The sequence below is a fragment of the Oncorhynchus keta genome, chromosome 29 (genome assembly GCF_023373465.1).
Source record: "Oncorhynchus keta strain PuntledgeMale-10-30-2019 chromosome 29, Oket_V2, whole genome shotgun sequence".
Lineage (NCBI taxonomy): Eukaryota > Metazoa > Chordata > Actinopteri > Salmoniformes > Salmonidae > Oncorhynchus > Oncorhynchus keta.
Window position 1 is genome coordinate 2,974,053 of NC_068449.1, and position 20,391 is coordinate 2,994,443.

Genomic DNA, 20,391 nt, shown 5'->3' on the forward strand with positions numbered 1-20,391 from the left:
CTGTACAGGTCTTCTTCTCTTCTCTCGGGAAGTGAACCTCCATCTCTGTCTGCTTGTAGCTGGGAGCAAAGGAATGTCAACACATTATTTAGGAAGTGAACTCAGACAATTTACTACAATATTAAAATAATAATTCAACTTCTGCTCAATGTAACTGTCTTTAATAACACATCACACAACTGTGACTTACAGTACATGAATGTGATGAGTTGACTGTCCATGATGGCCAGAGGTGGGTAATGTGTAGCTCTGGTCCAGGGCGTTACGTACAGCTTGCAGACACTGAGCCTTCCTTCAGCAAGCCGCACATAATGCCCTGGACCAGAGCTAGGTTATGTGATGAATGACTTACAGACTGTTCCATATGATAGGAGGGGGTAAGAAGACAGTCCCAGTAGGAGACATAATGCCCTGGACCAGAGCTAGGTTATGTGATGAATGACTTACAGACTGTTCCATATGATAGGAGGGGGTAAGAAGACAGTCCCAGTAGGAGACGGAGATCGTCCAGGAGAAGAAGAGGCGTCCATCTCCTCAGTGACTGCAGGAAAGGTCTACAAGTTTTATTTCTGGAAAATAAAGAGATGGCTTCGTTCAGCAACAATGTGTTTCTATGTTCCTGTCACTAGATGGTGCCATTGTACACAACATTTACTCAGCAGGTCAGTGAATTCAAAAACAGTCTTCGGAGTTGAGTCCTCAAGCTCTAGCCTACAACCCATCATGCATCAGCACAACTAGGCTAAGTAGGCTAGCGGACGATTAATGTATTGTAAACTTTCGTAAATATTTGACTCACCTCAAATCACACGTGTCAACGCGCAGTTTTAGTGTTGAACTGAAGAATATCTTCCGCATGAACTTTCTCTGGTCTGGAGCTGTATTGTTGCGTCATTTGGAACGCTTGAGCGTCATAATCCGTTCAACGCGCCTGCTTGATTGACAGCTCGGGGTTCTCCTGCGCATCAGTGTCCAAAAGTCGATATTGTTTAGCTACTCATAATTGATAAAGACATTTACAACTATTTTCACTTGTATTTTTGCCTAAGGTTATTTGGAATTCTATGTTGTGTGATTTGTCTTTGCATGGGCCTAAAGTTCAATGAAATACAAACAGCAACCATAGCCTACAAAACATTTCCCACACAAATACAAATGTGGGTGTTTAGTGAGAACACAAAATAATAACAGAACAGCCATAACTGTACAAACAAACATACAATCACAACTCTGGTGCACCTGTCCAGGTCAAACTGTTCAGTATGTCACCATCACCAACTGCTGGACGACACCTGTTCCCCGGGGTACAAGAATCCAGTTGATCCGTTTTCAATTGACCACCGTTACATTTACATTTAAGTCATTTAGCAGACGCTCTTATCCAGAGCGACTTACAAATTGGTGCATTCACCTTATGACATCCAGTGGAACAGCCACTTTACAATAGTGCATCTAAATATTTTAAGGGGGGTGAGAAGGATTACTTTATCCTATCCTAGGTATTCCTTAAAGAGGTGGGGTTTCAGGTGTCTCCGGAAGGTGGTGATTGACTCCGCTGTCCTGGCGTCGTGAGGGAGTTTGTTCCACCATTGGGGGGCCAGAGCAGCGAACAGTTTTGACTGGGCTGAGCGGGAACTGTACTTCCTCAGTGGTAGGGAGGCGAGCAGGCCAGAGGTGGATGAACGCAGTGCCCTTGTTTGGGTGTAGGGCCTGATCAGAGCCTGGAGCTACTGAGGTGCCGTTCCCCTCACAGCTCCGTAGGCAAGCACCATGGTCTTGTAGCGGATGCGAGCTTCAACTGGAAGCCTGTGGAGAGAGCAGAGGAGCGGGGTGACGTGAGAGAACTTGGGAAGGTTGAACACCAGACGGGCTGCAGCGTTCTGGATGAGTTGTAGGGGTTTAATGGCACAGGCAGGGAGCCCAGCCAACAGCGAGTTGCAGTAATCCAGACGGGAGATGACAAGTGCCTGGATTAGGACCTGCGCCGCTTCCTGTGTGAGGCAGGGTCGTACTCTGCGGATGTTGTAGAGCATGAACCTACAGGAACGGGCCACCGCCTTGATGTTAGTTGAGAACGACAGGGTGTTGTCCAGGATCACGCCAAGGTTCTTAGCGCTCTGGGAGGAGGACACAATGGAGTTGTCAACCGTGATGGCGAGATCATGGAACGGGCAGTCCTTCCCCGGGAGGAAGAGCAGCTCCGTCTTGCCGAGGTTCAGCTTGAGGTGGTGATCCGTCATCCACACTGATATGTCTGCCAGACATGCAGAGATGCGATTCGCCACCTGGTCATCAGAAGGGGGAAAGGAGAAGATTAATTGTGTGTCGTCTTCATAGCAATGATAGGAGAGACCATGTGCGGTTATGACAGAGCCAAGTGACTTGGTGTATAGCGAGAATAGGAGAGGGCCATGACAGCATGGAATTCAAAGGAGGCGATAGAAAGATGGGTAAGGGGAGAAAGAGAGAATGACCACTTGGGAGAGATTAGGATCCCGGTGCCACCACCCCGCTGACCAGAAGCTCTCGGGGTGTGCGAGAACACGTGGGCAGACGAGGAGAGAGCAGTAGGAGTAGCAGTGTTATCTGTGGTGATCCATGTTTCCGTCAGTGCCAAGAAGTCGAGGGACTGGAGGGAGGCATAGGCTGAGATGAACTCTGCCTTGTTGGCCGCAGATCGGCAGTTCCAGAGGCTACCGGAGACCTGGAACTCCACGTGGGTCGTGCGCGCTGGGACCACCAGATTAGGGTGGCCGCGGCCACGCGGTGTGGAGCGTTTGTATGGTCTGTGCAGAGAGGAGAGAACAGGGATAGACAGACACATAGTTGACAGGCTACAGAAGAGGCTACGCTAATGCGAGGAGATTGGAATGACAAGTGGACTACACGTCTCGAATGTTCAGAAAGTTAAGCTTACGTAGCAAGAATCTTATTGACTAAAATGATTAAAATGATACAGTACTGCTGAAGTAGGCTAACTGGCAGTGGCTGCGTTGTTGACTTTGTAGGCTAGCTGGCAGTGGCTGCGTTGTTGACACTACACTAATCAAGTCGTTCCGTTGAGTGTAATAGTTTCTACAGTGCAGCTATTCGGGGGCTAGCTGGCTAGCTAGCAGTGTTGATTACGTTACGTTGCGTTAAAAGAACGACAATAGCTGGCTAGCTAACCTAGAAAATCGCTCTAGACTACACAATTATCTTTGATACAAAGACGGCTATGTAGCTAGCTATGTAGCTAGCTACGATCAAGCAAATCAAACCGTTGTGCTGTAATGAAATGAAATGAAAATGTGATACTACCTGTGGAGCGAAGCGGAATGCGACCGGGTTGTTGAAGTTATATTCGGTAGACGTTGGCTAGCTGTTAGCTAGCTAGCAGTGTCTCCTACGTTAAGGACGACAAATAGCTGGCTAGCTAACCTCGGTAAATTAAGATAATCACTCTAAGACTACACACTCTAAACTACACAATTATTTTGGATACGAAGACAGCAAAGACAACTATGTAGCTAGCTAACACTACACTAATCAAGTCGTTCAGTTGAGTGTAATAGTTTCTACAGTGCTGCTATTCGGTAGACGGTGGACGTTAGCTGGGCAGTAGACTACGTTAGGACGACGAAATATGATAATTACGCAATTATCTTTGATACAAAGACGGCTATGTAGCTAGCTAAGAAGAAATTGCTAAGTTTAGACAAATCAAACCGTTGTACTATAATGAAATGTAATGAAAAGTAATGAAAAGTAATACTACCTGCGGACCGAAGTGCGAATGCGACCGCTCGCTCCAAACTCGGTCCAACCCGCAAGGCTATCAAACAAGCTAAGCATCAGTACAGAGACAAAGTAGAATCTCAATTCAACGGCTCAGACACAAGAGGCATGTGGCAGGGTCTACAGTCAATCACGGACTACAAGAAGAAATCCAGCCCAGTCACAGACCAGGATGTCTTGCTCCCAGGCAGACTAAATAACTTTTTTGCCCGCTTTGAGGACAATACAGTGCCACTGACACGGCCTGCAACGAAAACATGCGGACTCTCCTTCACTGCAGCCGAGGTGAGTAAGACATTTAGACGTGTTAACCCTCGCAAGGCTGCAGGCCCAGACGGCATCCCCTGCCGCGCCCTCAGAGCATGCGCAGACCAGCTGGCCGGTGTGTTTACGGACATATTCAATCAATCCCTATACCAGTCTGCTGTTCCCACATGCTTCAAGAGGGCCACCATTGTTCCTGTTCCCAAGAAAGCTAAGGTAACTGAGCTAAATGACTACCACCCCGTGGCACTCACTTCCGTCATCATGAAGTGCTTTGAGAGACTAGTCAAGGACCATGTCATCTCCACCCTACCTGACACCCTAGACCCACTCCAATTTGCTTACCGCCCAAATAGGTCCACAGACGATGCAATCTCAACCACACTGCACACTGCCCTAACCCATCTGGACAAGAGGAATATCAATGTGAGAATGCTGTTCATCGACTACAGCTCGGCATTCAACACCATAGTACCCTCCAAGCTCATCATCAAGCTCGAGACCCTGGGTCTCGACCCCGCCCTGTGCAACTGGGTACTGGACTTCCTGACGGGACGCCCCCAGGTGGTGAGGGTAGGCAACAACATCTCCACCCCGCTGATCCTCAACACTGGGGCACCACAAGGGTGCGTTCTGAGCCCTCTCCTGTACTGTACTCCCTGTTCACCCACGACTGCGTGGCCACGCATGCCTCCAACTCAATCATCAAGTTTGCGGACGACACAACAGTGGTAGGCTTGATTACCAACAACGACGAGACGGCCTACAGGGAGGAGGTGAGGGCCCTCGGAGTGTGGTGTCAGGAAAATAACCTCACACTCAACGTCAACAAAACTAAGGAGATGATTGTGGACTTCAGGAAACAGCAGAGGGAACACCCCCCTATCCACATCGATGGAACAGTAGTGGAGAGGGTAGCAAGTTTTAAGTTCCTCGGCATACACATCACAGACAAACTGAATTGGTCCACTCACACAGACAGCATCGCAAAGAAGGCGCAGCAGCGCCTATTCAACCTCAGGAGGCTGAAGAAATTCGGATTGTCACCAAAAGCACTCACAAACTTCTACAGATGCACAATCGAGAGCATCCTGTCGGGCTGTATCACCGCCTGGTACGGCAACTGCTCCGCCCAGAGGGTAGTGAGGTCTGCACAACGCATCACCTGGGGCAAACTACCTGCCCTCCTTGACACCTACACCACCCGATGTCACAGGAAGGCCATAAAGATCATCAAGGACAACAACCACCCAAGCCTTTCCGTTCACCCCGCTATCATCCAGAAGGCGAGGTCAGTACAGGTGCATCAAAGCTGGGACCGAGAGACTGAAAAACAGCTTCTATCTGAAGGCCATCAGACTGTTAAACAGCCACCACTAACATTGAGTGGCTGCTGCCAACACACTGACTCAACTCCAGCCACTTTAATAATGGGAATTGATGGGAAATGATGTAAAATATACCACTAGCCACTTTAAACAATGCTACCTAATATAATGTTTACATACCCTACATTATTCATCTCATATGTATACGTATATACTGTACTCTATATCATCTACTGCATCTTTATGTAATACATGTATCACTAGCCACTTTAACTATGCCACTTTGTTTACATACTCATCTCATATGTATATACTGTACTCGATACCATCTACTGTATCTTGCCTATGCCGCTCTGTACCATCACTCACTCATATATCTTTATGTACATATTCTTTATCCCCTTACACTTGTGTCTATAAGGTAGTAGTTTTGGAATTGTTAGCTAGATTACTTGTTGGTTATTACTGCATTGTCGGAACTAGAAGGACAAGCACTTCGCTACACTCGCATTAACATCTGCTAACCATGTGTATGTGACAAATAAAATTTGATTTGATTTGAAATGGGACCATTTTCCTGTCAAAATGTAACAAGTACTTTTTGGTGTCAGGGAAAATGTATGGATTAAAAAGTACATTATTTTCTTTATGAATGTAGGGAAGTAAAAGTAAAAGTTGGCAACAATATAAATAGTAAAATACAGTACAGATACCCCCCAAAAAACGACTTAAGAAGTACTTTGCAGTAGTTGTACTTAAGTACTTTAAACCAATCAATAAATGAATGCGTGGGGATGTTTCATATGATTTCAGATCATCTTAACTCCCCACCACCAATGAACCATTTATTGTATTACAGAAACCCACTGAACCACCACTGCAATATAGACCTACACTAAGAACAAGGTTCTTTCTACAACCTAAAAGGATTATTCCTCTGTCCCCATAGGAGAACCCTTTTGGGTTCCAGGTAGAACCCCTTCTGTGCCGAGGTAGAACACTTTTGGGCTCCATTCCACAGAGGGTTCTACCTGGAACCAAAAAGGACTTTCCTTCGGTGACAGCCAAGAACCCTGTTGGAACCCCTTTTTAGAAGAGTGTCCTCAACAAGTTCAACCTGTTAAGTTTACACCATTTCATTCTGTCCTCAAACTGCTGATTGGTATTCAAGATAACATGCAACAGAGCATCACCACCGTTGAAGGTTTTCATCAACCTCTTAAATAGCAGTGTTCCAAGATCCTCCACCAGGGGTGACTGTAGTATCCTCAAACGGACAGAAAGGAGACACAAGGGGGCCCCCACACTCATTTTAGATCCCAAGGGGTCTTTATTTTCATACTGGATGCTCTCACCCTCATCACAGCAGAACAGCTGCAGTGACATTGATTGGTTGCTCTGGCTCATCACTTGTTGACTAAAAGAAAGACAGATTTAGACATTTGTTGGACATTGCCATAGTTCAACAGCTGAAAAGCCTTCATTAACATCCTCCCAGAGATAGAAAGACATCCAGTATTCACTGAATGAAGGAGCCTATTTACAATTTCATTCATCAATTAAATAAATGATACTATAGTACATTCAATGACGTTATTATTGTAGACTATAGGCTCCTCCTGTATCTACCTTCTACAATACCGTGGTCATTGAATGAAGCAGCATACCTATCCACATTTATTATGGTAGGTGTGGTGGTGGTAGGGATGGTAGGGATGGTAGGTGTGGTGGTGGTAGGTATGGTAGGTGTGATAGGTGTGGTGGTGGTAGGTGTAATGGTAAGTGGAGTGGTTGTAGGTGTGGTGATTGTAGGTGTGGTGACGGTAGGTGTTGTGAAGGTAGGTGTGGTTATGGTAGATGTGATGATGGTAGGTGTGGTGATGGCAGGTCTGATGGTAGGTGTGGTGAAGTAATTATGGCATGGTGTTTGTGGTGGTGGTAGGTGTGATAGGTGTGGTGATGGTATGTATGATGGTAGGTGTAGTGATTGTAGGTGTTATAGGTGTGGTGATGGTAGGTGTATGGATGGTAGGTATGGTGGGTGTGGTGACGGTAGGTGTAATGGTAGGTATGGTGATGGTAGGTGTGTTTTTGTTAGGTGTGATAGTTGTGGTAGGTAGGTGTGGTAGCTGAGGTAGGTAGGTAGGTAGGTAGGTAGGTAGGTAGGTAGGTAGGTAGGTAGGTAGGTAGGTAGGTAGGTAGGTAGGTAGGTAGGTAGGTAGGTAGGTAGGTTTGGTGGGTGTGGTGTGGTGATGGTACGTGAGGTAGCTGTGGTTATGGTAGGTGTGATAGGTGTGGTGATGGATGGTTTGGTGAAGGTAGGTATGGTAGGTGTGTTAGGTTTTTTGATGTAGGTTTGAGAGAAGTGGTGATGGTAGGTAAGTTTGGTAGGTTTGGTGATGTTAGATATGGTAGGTATGGTGATTATAGTTGTGGTAGTTTGGGTAGGTAGTTGTGGTAGGTGTGGTAGGTAGGTTTGGAAGGTGTAGTAGGTTTGATGATAGTAGATGTGATAGTTGTGGTATTGGTGGATTGTAGGTGTGTTGATGGTAGGTGTGATAGTTGTGGTAGGTCGATGTGGTAGTTGTGGTAGGTAGGTTTGGTAGTTGTGGCAGTTTTGGTAGGTAGGTGTGGTAGTTGTGGTACATATGTGTGGTGGTTGTGTTAGGTAGGTTTGGTGATGGTAGGTTTTGTAGTTGTGGTGATGATAGGTGTGGTATGGTAGGTGTGGCAGTTGTGTTAGTTTTGGTAGGTTGGTGTGGTAGTTGTGGTACATAGGGTTGGGCGGTATCCAGATTTTCATATTGTCATACCATACTTCTCTCATACCGGGATTTACAGTATTCCCGGCATAGCACATGAGTGGGTGCTAAAAACACAAGAAAAACATATTGCCCTCTATTTCCAGAATGCTAACAAATTAGCACAAACTGATAGCAAATTCACATAGACGCTGTTAGCTAAATGCTAACAACTGAAAACAAACAAACTAATTGCAAAGCAGTGGAGGCTGCTGAGGGGAAGACAACTCATAATAATGTCTGGAATGAAGTCAATTGAGTGGTATCAAACACATGGAAACATCTTTGATGTGGCTGATCCCACTCCATGGACTCCATTCCAACCATTATTATGAGCCGTCGTCTCCTCAGCAGCTTCCACTGTTGCAAAGAAAGGCAAATCCAGCTCATAAAGTGATGTAAGGGATAATCAACGAGGGACTATGAGTTCTAAGGTAAATAATGAACACTGTGGAACTGACCTTCCATGGACTTGCATTATTTTCTAGAGAACCATAAAGCCCTGAGTTGATTATCCCTTTTATACATCCATTGAAGTCGCTACTAGATAGTTACAGTAGTTGCCTTGGTAACAAACAAACATACTTGCTATTTTAGATAACCAAACCATTAGTCCTAGCGTGCTATTACGAAAACCTAATTCAACAACACCAATAATGTTTTCATTTTGACTTAATTTGTAATGTCCAAAAGTCCAAACGTAATTACCGTGGATTGGAGGGAAGAGGTCTGTGAACCAATATCAGTTTGTTGTATTCATAAAAGTGGAAGCTACTGAAGTTTTAGGGAAGCATTTTTCAGGTAAAGTCCATTCAAATTCATTAAAAAAATAAAACGTTTTTTTTTAATACAAAAAGTTATTGATATTTATTAGTGGGATGAGGTTCCTGAACCAATGATAGTTGTTTGTATTCATTAAAGTAATATGGGGTGGAAGCTATTGATGTTTTAAGAAAGTATCTTTAATGTAAAGTCAATTTCAGTTGGTAGAATATCACCAAAGTCAAGAAATACAAAAGTAATTGCTATTGATTGCAGGGATGAGGTCCCTGAACCAATCACAGTTAGTTTAACTCATGAATGTCACATGGGGTGGAATCTATTGACATTTTAAAGTATTATTCATGCAAATTTAATTAACATTTGTAAAAAAGTATCCAAAGTCAACAAATACAACACAACTTTGTGTTGATTGGAGGCATGACTCCCTGAACCAATAACAGTTGGTTGTTTTCATGAAAGTCTAGTGGGGTGGAAGATATTGATGTTTTAATGTATTTTTGTGTAAAGTGATTTGTTTTACTTTCAGTAGATTTTATAGAAGTACATTTTTTAAAACTAATTGCATTCGAGAAAAGAGATCTCTTATCAGTTTAAAATTAGTTTGAGATCTCTATGTCATGTCGTTGAGAAGGTATTGATATTTTTCATTTACAGGCAATTGTATGCGATGCAGTTTTAAGATGGTTCCTTAACCCTCTGAGCAGAGGATGACACATTTTTAGCTACATTTCACCTACAAAAACGGAATTCAGTTAAGAACAAATTCGTATTTACAACGACGGCCTACGAACAGTAGGTTAATTATTAACTGCCGTGTTCAAGGGAGGAATGACAGATTTTTACCTTGTCAGCTCAGGGATTCTATCTAGCAACCTTTCGGTTACTGAACCAACAGTCTAACCACTAGGATACCTGCTGGTTACTGACCCAACACTCTAACCACTAGGATACCTGCTGGTTACTGACCCAACACTCTAACCACTAGGATACCTGCTGGTTACTGACCCAACACTCTAACCACTAGGATACCTGCTGGTTACTGACCCAACACTCTAACCACTAGGATACCTGCTGGTTACTGACCCAACACTCTAACCACTAGGCTACCTGCTGGTTACTGACCCAACACTCTAACCACTAGGATACCTGCTGGTTACTGACCCAACACTCTAACCACTAGGATACCTGCCGCCCCCGGTAGCCTAGTCAACAGTGCATGTTCCGTTGAAGAGGTTTGAAGAGCAAAGTCTGAATCTTTATTATAAAGCTACTATCGCAGCTCATAAATGCAGGTGTTTCAGCCCAGCTTAGTGCTTTCTGTGGTGGTGGGGCAGCCAGTGAGAAATACGGAGCGTAGGGGTTGGTAATGTTCTCTGGTTGCGCCGTGATTGGTTCAACATCATATTTACAAAATCATAGCTACCAAGCTGGCAGTCATCATCATGCATCCAGACAACAATCTCCTGGCAAATCCTTTTCAATCCTTGTCATATGAAGAGAAATTATAGATAAAAAGTATCAGTGGTCATCAACCTTTCCAAATAAACACAAAAAGTTGGAAAATCGCAAATTCAACAATCAGTGGTTTGGAAGGAATCAGTGGCTAACTGCAAACTTAAGAAAGCAATCACTAGCCTGCTATTCAACATGACTCCTGCCGCAATCAAAACAACTGGAAACTCTGAACTGGGACATCTTAGATTTCAGTGAGTTCAAGACAACTGGGAACTCTGACTGGGACATCTTAGACTTCAGTGAGTTCAAGACAACTGGGACCTCTGACTGGGATATCTTAGACTTCAGTGAGTTCAAGACAACTGGGAACTCTGAACTAAATATAAACCAGGGAGATGTGTGAACTGTAGATAAGATAGTAATACTAAGTGTACGTTGTGTAGTAATAAACCAGGGAGATGTGTGAACTGTAGATAAGATAGTAATACTAAGTGTAGGTTGTGTAGTAAGCTGTTAGTAGCCCATGTGCCTCACCCTAATAATGTTGTCCCTTTCCACTCCCATAACTTAGCCTACTGCTCTGACTTGATGCTGCACATGTAGACTATAGCCTGTTTTAGAGAAATGTAATCATCGAATATTGTACGAGCTTTCATTGTCTGCTTATATGCAGTTATGACTTGGTGTACAGGGAGAATACTGTAAGAATGGCCCATGTTCAAAATTCTGTCGCTGTACATTTCAAAAGTGCTGAACAAATGGTGATATTGACGACGTCCATCCTAGGTCTCTCATTGTCTTAATCTAAATTACAGATATCCTGTTGTCCACTCGTTGTCCCCTTGTGCCATAGTTTGTACATAAGCAAGTTAGCCATATCAGCTATGTAAGTTATAGTGCAATTAATGTATTGTTTAGTGTTGTGTTGTGTAGTGGCTTTGCTGGCATTCATCTAAAACATTTTGGGGGAGTTTTCCCCACCAAGATGTACATGCTGCAATCACCACTGGGTGGGTGAATTATAACACATCAACCCTGTTACCTATAGATAGACAGTCTAGAAATGTTTAAACTATTTACATGTGTTTGGTAAGCTTGCATTCCATTCCCCCTGTCAGATGGGGATCTATGGTTGATTCTAGATGAAATAGTCAACTCTGTTACAGTCAACCCTGTCACTTTATTTGGCCCTTAATAGGCACTTGCTATAGTATGTATTTGTTACTCTTGAGATGGGAAACATATTTTATATTAAGTTGAACATGTGCTCTTTATGACACAATGTTAGAATTAGGTGAAATATAAAGTTACACTCCCCAAAAGGTACTCAACTAGTGGAATGACCCAAGTACTGAACTGGAGGTGGGAGAGATAACGATGCGTCTACTGTTGCTCTCTCCTCAGACTCTTAGAGAAGCTATTTCAATCTGATATTTCTCCTATGGTCTAAAATAGATGTGTATAGAAGACTCCTCTCTAATATAACATGTCACACATTGTATCAAACTGATGGAATGTCAGGTGTCTCATTGAAAGTCTAACATCTACCATGACTACTGGATGTTTCAATTCTAATAAATAACAAAACAATCCACACCGTAACAACAATATTGCTTTTTTACTAAATGCTTTTATTAAAGAATAAAACTTTGCTATCAAAAATGACATCATCAAACATCACTGGCCTGACTTGAGCAGCTCTGCCCGGGGATGGAGCCAGCAACTTAGCTGCTACCGGTCCGGTCCAGGCTACCTGCAGACCTCCTCCCAGACCTCCTTTTCAGCACCTCCCCTTAACAGGAGAGGTGGTGGAAATGATCAGAGTTGCATTCAACTTGAATAAAGATGAGAAACTCTGGTCTGTGGAGCCACTGGTCTGAGGGGAGGACTTCTGTTGAAACCATTTCCATTTTTGGGATATTTTCTAGGACTGTAGAGGTGGTGATCAGAGATGAATTTAACTAGGATACAGATGAGAGTCTCTGTTCTTGGGAGGAGGATCACTGACCTTCGATGGTTTGTTGCCTGATAAAGAGGATACTTGCTGGCTTGAGGAGACTATAATGTTTTGAGGAGGAAATGTGGCTCGATGACTTAAAGAGGAGGAAAAATTATTGGGCGACACTTTTAATTACCAACGTAACCTCAGTGGAACTGTGGCTTCATCGAGTTCCAGCTCTAGGCAGACAGCACATCAGGAAGGCTGTAAGACATCACAGAGACAGGTAAGTATCTATATATTTACATGTGTGTTGCATGTACACTAAACCCTCACATTTGGATAATGTCACTTTTTAAAGTGATGACATGTATATTAACAGTGTAAAACATGAATAGATGTTTAAACATTCTTTACCTGATCCTAATTTTCTTCCAGATGCTTGGCTTTTTCTTTGTCTTTGTGTTGGAGATTGGCTCTGATGTTTCAGCCTCTTCTGGAGCTTCTAGCTGCTGGCTGTCTGGCCCCCCCTGATGGTTCTCTGGCCCCTCCTGCTGGTTCTCTGAACTCCCCTCCTGGTTCTCTGCCCATGCCTGTTGCCTCCTTGGCCTTTCCTGGTGGCCATCAGCAGATCCAGTGGGCTCTTGGCTTACTTGTTGGCCTGTGGCCCATCCGGGCAACTCCTGACCGTGGTTGTAATCGTGGCTGTGTTGGGTGGTTAGACACCGGGTGTTGATTTGAGCATCAGCCTCCAGATTCATCTGATCCAGGTAGTTTTCCTTCATCCTCTCCCTCTCCTCCTTCAGTTTTTGATGAGTGTGTTTTTTAAGCAGGGACCTCTCTCTCCACTGCTTATTGAAATCCTCCATCTTCTTCCTTCTCTCCTCAGCCTTCAGCAGCTCCTTCCTCTTCTCCCTCTCTCTCTCTGCCCGGGTCATGGTGGATGTTAGCCTTGTGTGTCCAGGGATGGCTGGGAGGGGAGAAGAAGTAGAGTTTACATTCAACTTAGTGGATCTGGTATCAACTTAAATGTAATGGACACAGGGAATGAAGAATAGAAAACACAATTGGATCTCAATGATTCTTTACTCTTTTCAGTTGAGCAAGGCATGGAATGTGTCAATAAAGTGCAATAATTCCCATCCCGAATTGACATGGTCCTAAATTGAACGTGTGTCCAGAATGGCACCTATTCTTTGTATAGTGCCAGGGCATATGTGATCGCTTAGGGCCCCATGGCCACTAGTAGCCCCCGGATCCCCCCAAAACACGTTTTTGTGTGTGTTTCTTATGAACTGATGCAACATGATGACTGGTGTGGAACGTATGTGTGTAGAGGAGACTACAGAGGATGATGTCATAAGTAGAGGGAAAACAGGTCTTACCTATGTGGACGATCTTATGGCCCTCCTCAGCCTCTCTCTGATACGTTCTCTCTATCTTTCTGAGGTTCCTCTTCTCCCATGTTTTATTCACCCAGCCGACAGCTCTCCTTCTGATACTTTTATCAGGTGGGAGAATGTCCTCCTTGTCATATTCCTTCTCCTCCTCCTCTAAGTCACCCCTCTTGTACTCAAGGATCTCCCTTCTTTCCTCTTCCACCATCTCCTCTCTTTTTTTTGCCTGTATTATTTTTTGTCTCTCTCTAATTAAAGATAAATGGCATTTAATGGCTTTCTTTCTCTCCTCCTCTCTCTCATCCTCTCTCTGCCTCTCCTCCTCTCTTAGTCTCAACATTTCTTTCTGTCTAGCAATTTCAATCTCTCGTTTTCTATCCTGCTCCTCTTGTTGTCTTGCCCTCTCCTGTTTTCTTTCCATCTCCAGCCGTCTTTCCTCCTTCTCCCTCCTGATTTGTTGTCCTCTTTCTATGTGTTCTCGTTCCCCCTTCAACACTTCTAACCTCCTCTCTTTACGCCTATTGAAAACTTCCCGTGCTTTTGCTTTAACATTAACTACTACATGTTTCTTCATGCTTACTTCCTTTCCTCTCTCTTCTCTTTCCCCGTACTCTTCCTCTGCTTCCTTAATCACTTCCTGCTTTTCTTCCATCTCTCTCTCCTGTTCTATCTCCAGTTCATTCTGTCCCTCAATTTCCCTAAAATATTTTTCTGCCCCTCCTTTCTTCTTCCTGCTTCCTCCCTTTGTCTCATAATCATCTTGTCTTTCTCCATCTCTTTCTGTTGCTGATCTCTTAATTCCATCTCTCTCTGATTGTCATTGTCTTTCTCCCTTTCTTTCTCCTTCTCCTTTTGTTTCTGTCTCTCCTCTTGTTGTTGTCGTCTGTGTATCTCTTCTATCTCTCTGTCTCTTGTTCTCCCTCTCTCTTCCCTCCTTCTCCATGTCAATTTGCTTCTGTTTCCATATATTTTCTTCTTCTTGATCTCTCTCAAACATGATCTTTCTCTCCTCTTGTTGTTGTCGTCTTTCTTTCTCTCCCATCTCTCTCTGTCTCTCTTTCTCTTCGATCGCTCTCTGTCTCTCTTCTTCTCGTTCTTCATCTTCCATCTCTATTTGCTTCTGTTTAAATAGTTGTTCTTCATTCTCTTTTCAATCTCTTTCTGTCTCTCTTCTTCTCCTCTGATATGTTTTTGTCTCTTTTCCATTATCTTTCTTTTGATCTCTCTCTGTCTCTCTTTCTCCTTCTCTTGTACTTCCTCTTTCATCTCTTTTTGCATCTGTTTACATATTTCTTCATCATTCTCTCTTTTGATCTCTCTCTGTCTCTCTTCTTCTCGTTCTTCCTCTTCCATCTCTTTTTGCTTCTGTTCAAATAGTTCTTCTTCATTCTCTCTTTCAATATCTTTCTGTCTCTCTTTCTCCCTCTCTCTTTCTTCCTCTTCCATCTCTATTTGCTTCTGTTTACATCTTTCTTCTTCGTGCTCTCTTTCAATCTCTTTCTGTCTCTCTTCTTCTCTTTCGATATGTTTTTGTCTCTTTTCCATTATTTTTCTTTTGATCTGTCTCTGTCTCTCTTTCTCCCTCTCTCTTTCTTCCTCTTCCATCTCTATTTGCTTCTGTTTACATCTTTCTTCTTCAATCTCTCTTTCAATCTCTCTCTGTCTCTCTTCTTCTCTTTCCATAATTTTCTGTCTCTTCTCCATTCTCTTTCTTTTGATCTCTTTCTGTCTCTCTTTCTCCCTCTCTCTTTCTTCCTCTTCCATCTCTATTTGCTTCTGTTTACATCTTTCTTCTTCAATCTCTCTTTCAATCTCTCTCTGTCTCTCTTCTTCTCTTTCCATAATTTTCTGTCTCTTCTCCATTCTCTTTCTTTTGATCTCTTTCTGTCTCTCTTTCTCCCTCTCTCGTTTGTCCTCTTCCATCTCTTTTTGCTTCTGTTCAAATAGTTCTTCTTCATTCTCTCTTTCAATCTCTTTCTGTCTCTCTTTCTCCCTCTCTCGTTCTTCCTCTTCCATCTCTATTTGCTTCTGTTTACATCTTTCTTCTTCGTGCTCTCTTTCAATCTCTCTCTGTCTCTCTTCTTCTTGTTCGATATGTTTTTGTCTCTTTTCCATGATCTTTCTTTTGATCTCTCTCTGTCTCTCTTTCTCCCTCTCTCGTTCTTCCTCTTCCATCTCAATTTGCTTCTGTTTACATCCTTCTTCTTCGTGCTCTCTTTCAATCTCTCTCTGTCTCTCTTTCTCCCTCTCTCGTTCTTCCTCTTCCATCTCAATTTGCTTCTGTTTACATCTTTCTTCTTTGTGCTCTCTTTCAATCTCTCTCTGTCTCTCTTCTTCTCTTTCTTTCTCTTCCATCTCTATTTTCTTCTGTTTACATCTTTCTTCTTCATGCTGTCTTTCAATCTCTCTCTGTCTATCTTTCTCCCTCTCTCGTTCTTCCTCTTCCATCTCTATTTGCTTCTGTCCACATCTTTCTTCTTCAATCTCTCTTTCAATCTCTCTCTGTCTCTCTTCTTCTCTTTCCATAATTTTCTGTCTCTTCTCCATTCTCTGTCTTCTGATCTGTCTCTGTCTCTCTTTCTCCCTCTCTCTTTCTTCCTCTTCCATCTCTATGTGCTTCTGTTTGCGTCTCTCCTCTTCTTCTCTCTCCATCTCCTTCTTCTTCTCATCTTCTTCTTGTCTCTGTTTTGGTATTTTCTCCATTCTCTTTCTTTCAACCTCTTTCTGTTTGTTGTGCTCACCCTCCATCTTCTCCTCCATGTCCATTTGGTTCTGTGTCCATTTATATTTGTCTGTTTCCATATTTTCTAATTCTATCCGCTGTTCCTTGATTTTCTTGAAGACTTCCTCCAATTCAGACGTCTTTTTGTCATTGAGGAGGGCCGTCTCCATCTCCATCTCTCTCTCCACTCTATTTTTCATCTCCTCTTCACTTCGTCTCCAATCATTTTCTCTCTCTCTGTCTCTATCAAATGTTCTCTCTGGTTCAGTCTCGTCTTTCAATCTAATCTCTTCTTTCATTCTCACAACCTCTCTGTCTAACACTAGTACATTTTGGTTAACCTGTTTCACTCTCTCATTCTGTCTTCTAAACGCTTCTTTCGCTCTTTCAAATTTGATTTTGTATTGAATCTCTTTTGTTGTCATATCTTCTTTCAGTCTCTCAACCTCTCTCTCTAACTCTTTTACCTTTTCGTTAACCAGTTTGACTTTCTCATTCTCTGCAATACGCACGTCTCTTTCTCTTTCAAATATGATTTCCTTCTCAATCTCTTTCAATCTCTCAATCTCTCGTTCTAACACTTTTATCGTTTCTTCTGCCTGTTCCATTTTCTTCTTCATTTCTTGTCTTTCCAATTCTGCTTTTCTCTCCCTTTCCATCTCCCTTTCTCTCTCTTTTTTCCCTCTCTCTTTCCCTCTCTCTTTCCTGTCTCAATAGGTTTGTTGTTCCAGGCCAGTCTTGGTCGCTGATCCTCCATGACTTTCTGCCATAGCCTCAATCTCTCAATCTCTTGCTTCATTTTAAAAGGTTAAATTAGTGATAATCTATTACAAAGACATACTTTCAAAGGATTTGCAGAGAATGATACACAGAAATACAACCTAGAGCTAGGTAATTGAATCAAACACTGGACAACATCAATAGCGGGGTCATTTTGATCAATTCATCTGGACAGTTCATTGTCATTAATGTATTATCATGGTTAGAAAAAATTACGAGACATTTTATGGTATCAATTATGTCCCAAATGTGTACAAATACAAGCACACAACCTTCTTGCCCATTCAGTTAGGGGTTTGAGAAATTCCTGTTACAATTTGTGTGATGTTACAACAATGTTGCCTCTGATGTTTATACAAATGAGGCTTCACTAATGCAGTTATTTACAACCTGCACAGATACAGTTATCAACAACAACAACAGTAATGACGTTAATAAGGAAGAGGATATTCAACCGGCAGAAGAAAGGCATAGGGGTTGAGATAAATGAAGGTTAGGTTCAGGACCTAGGTTTGGGTTAAGGTAAAGGTCAGGTATCGTTTCAGTGAGGTTAAGGTAAGGGTTAAGGAAAGGAATAAAAGTTAACATTGGGTTAGCGTACTGCTGTCTGCCACTATTCATTTTCAGCTGGTAAATATACACTGCCTTCTAATAATAACAATGACATGTCTTACGTGGGCCAGTTGTAGGTCCACCATCAGTAGATCCAGCAGTTGTTTGAGTCTGTGGATCTCCTGCATTTTTCTCTGGTGCTCTATTGCTTCTGTGGCTCTCTCTGCCTCCCTCTGTCTCTCTGCTTCCCTCTGTCTCTCTGCCTCCCTCTGTCTCTCTACTTCTCTCTGTCTCTCTGCCTCCCTCTGTCTCTCTGCTTCCCTCTCTCGCTCTGCTTCTCTGTGTCTCTCTGCTTCTCTCTGTCTCTCTGCCTTTCTCTCTCTCTCTGCATCTCTCTCTCTCTCTGCATCTCTCTCTCTCTCTGCCTCTCTCTGGCTCTCTGCCTCCCTCTGGCTCTCTGCCTCCCTCTGGCTCTCTGCCTCCCTCAGTCTCAGGATCTCAGCCTTCCACTCTTTCAATATACCCCTTTCTACTCTTCTTCTCCTCCTTTCATCTTTTAAAAGGGCTCGGAGATTGTCTGACTCAGACTGTAATTGTTCAATGATCTTGTCCATCTCCGATCCACCATTCCTCTTCTTCTTTTCCTCTTCCCAGAGGCACACTTGAAGTCTGTCCATCTCCTTCTTCTGATTTCGGATCGTTCGATCCTTCCCCATCAACTCAAGCATGTGGGCTTCCTTCTCTGTACAGGTCTTCTTCTCTTCTCTCGGGAAGTGAACCTCCATCTCTGCCTGCTTGTAGCTGGGAGCAAAGGAATGTCAACACATTATTTAGGAAGTGAACTCAGACAATTTACTACAATATTAAAATAATAATTCAACTTCTGCTCAATGTAACTGTCTTTAATAACACATCACACAACTGTGACTTACAGTACATGAATGTGATGAGTTGACTGTCCATGATGGCCAGAGGTGGGTAATGTGTCACTCTGGTCCAGGGCGTTACGTACAGCTTGCAGACACTGAGCCTTCCTTCAGCAAGCCACACATAATGCCCTGGACCAGAGCTAGGTTATGTGATGAATGACTTACAGACTGTTCCATATGATAGGAGGGGGTAAGAAGACAGTCCCAGTAGGAGACATAATGCCCTGGACCAGAGCTAGGTTATGTAATGAATGACTTACAGACTGTTCCATATGATAGGAGGGGGTAAGAAGACAGTCCCAGTAGGAGACGGAGATCGTCCAGGAGAAGAAGAGGTGTCCATCTCCTCAGTGACTGCAGGAAAGGTCTACTAGTTTTATTTCTGGAAAATAAAGAGATGCCTTCGTTCAGCAACAATGTGTGTTTCTATGTTCCTGTCACTAGATGGTGACATTGTACACAACATTTACTCACCAGGTCAGTGAATTCAGAAACAGTCTTCAGAGTTGAGTCCTCAAGCTCTAGCCTACAACCCATAATGCATCAGCACAACTAATATAATAACACCTCATCACAACTTCATAATCACAGTACACCTGGATATTGTTCACAAAGTGTTTCAGGGTAGGAGTGCTGATCTAGGATCAGGTCGCCTCCTGTCCATCAAAACGTATTCAGTTTGATTTAAAAGACAAAACTGATAATTGATCAGCACTCCTTCTATGAGACTTTGTGAATATGAGCCTATGTGAAAGAACCTTTCTGGCATAATGCTGGCTAGACAGTACACAGACAATGCAGATAGTCTGACAGACAGACAGAAGAGTAGATACAGATGGTGTGATTGATAGCAACAGAAATAACAAAGCAATTATAAATAATTGTATTTTATTAGGCTAGCTATATAATGTCAGAAAGAAAACATATTTCAAATACATTAACGTTCACCTTCACGTGTGTTATTTTACCATGACAGGATTATAGGCTAAGTAGGCTAGCGGACGATTAATGTATTGTAAACTTTCGTAAATATTTGACTCACCTCAAATCACACGTGTCAACGCGCAGTTTTAGTGTTGAACTGAAGAATATCTTCCGCATGAACTTTCTCTGGTCTGGAGCTGTATTGTTGCGTCATTTGGAACGCTTGAGCGTCATAATCCGTTCAACGCGCCTGCTTGATTGACAGCTCGGGGTTCTCCTGCGCATCAGTGTCCAAAAGTCGATATTGTTTAGCTACTCATAATTGATAAAGACATTTACAACTATTTTCACTTGTATTTTTGCCTAAGGTTATTTGGAATTCTATGTTGTGTGATTTGTCTTTGCATGGGCCTAAAGTTCAATGAAATACAAACAGCAACCATAGCCTACAAACATTTCCCACACAAATACAAATGTGGGTGTTTAGTGAGAACACAAAATAATAACAGAACAGCCATAACTGTACAAACAAACATACAATCACAACTCTGGTGCACCTGTCCAGGTCAAACTGTTCAGTATGTCACCATCACCAACTGCTGGACGACACCTGTTCCCCGGGGTACAAGAATCCAGTCGATCCGTTTTCAATTGACCACCGTTACCTCAAGAACCGCCTATTCCAATGAAGTATAACCTCGTATTAGTTTGTCCCTGTGACAGTCAAATCCCAACGCCCT

At 43.0% G+C, this 20,391-nt stretch overlaps 2 protein-coding genes and 1 long non-coding RNA gene across 4 annotated transcripts; all 3 read right to left on the bottom strand.

The window, feature by feature from the left end:
* Positions 1 to 11,931: 11,931 nt before the first annotated feature.
* Positions 11,932 to 14,437, bottom strand: LOC127913511 (trichohyalin-like). Of its 2 annotated transcripts, XM_052485639.1 has the most exons (3): positions 13,733 to 14,437; positions 12,765 to 13,317; positions 11,932 to 12,611 (listed from the first exon to the last, which is right to left on the bottom strand). In XM_052485639.1, exons 1-3 carry the CDS (start codon positions 14,394 to 14,396, stop codon positions 12,587 to 12,589), a joined length of 1,242 nt encoding a protein of 413 aa, XP_052341599.1. In that variant the 5' UTR covers positions 14,397 to 14,437; the 3' UTR covers positions 11,932 to 12,586. The 2 variants fall into 2 exon arrangements, with proteins under 2 accessions (XP_052341599.1, XP_052341600.1); XM_052485640.1 differs by having other exon boundaries at positions 12,765 to 14,437.
* A 1,483-nt stretch (positions 14,438 to 15,920) lies between these two features.
* LOC127913430 (uncharacterized) lies at positions 15,921 to 17,115 on the bottom strand. Its single transcript, XM_052485375.1, has 2 exons — positions 16,120 to 17,115; positions 15,921 to 15,928 (listed from the first exon to the last, which is right to left on the bottom strand). The coding sequence occupies exons 1-2, from the start codon at positions 17,084 to 17,086 to the stop codon at positions 15,921 to 15,923; spliced, it is 975 nt and encodes a 324-aa protein (XP_052341335.1). The 5' UTR covers positions 17,087 to 17,115.
* A 1,878-nt stretch (positions 17,116 to 18,993) lies between these two features.
* Positions 18,994 to 19,885, bottom strand: LOC127913516 (uncharacterized). Its single transcript, XR_008085860.1, has 3 exons — positions 19,770 to 19,885; positions 19,202 to 19,253; positions 18,994 to 19,109 (listed from the first exon to the last, which is right to left on the bottom strand). It is a non-coding gene; the product is annotated as an uncharacterized LOC127913516 (long non-coding RNA).
* Positions 19,886 to 20,391: the final 506 nt, after the last annotated feature.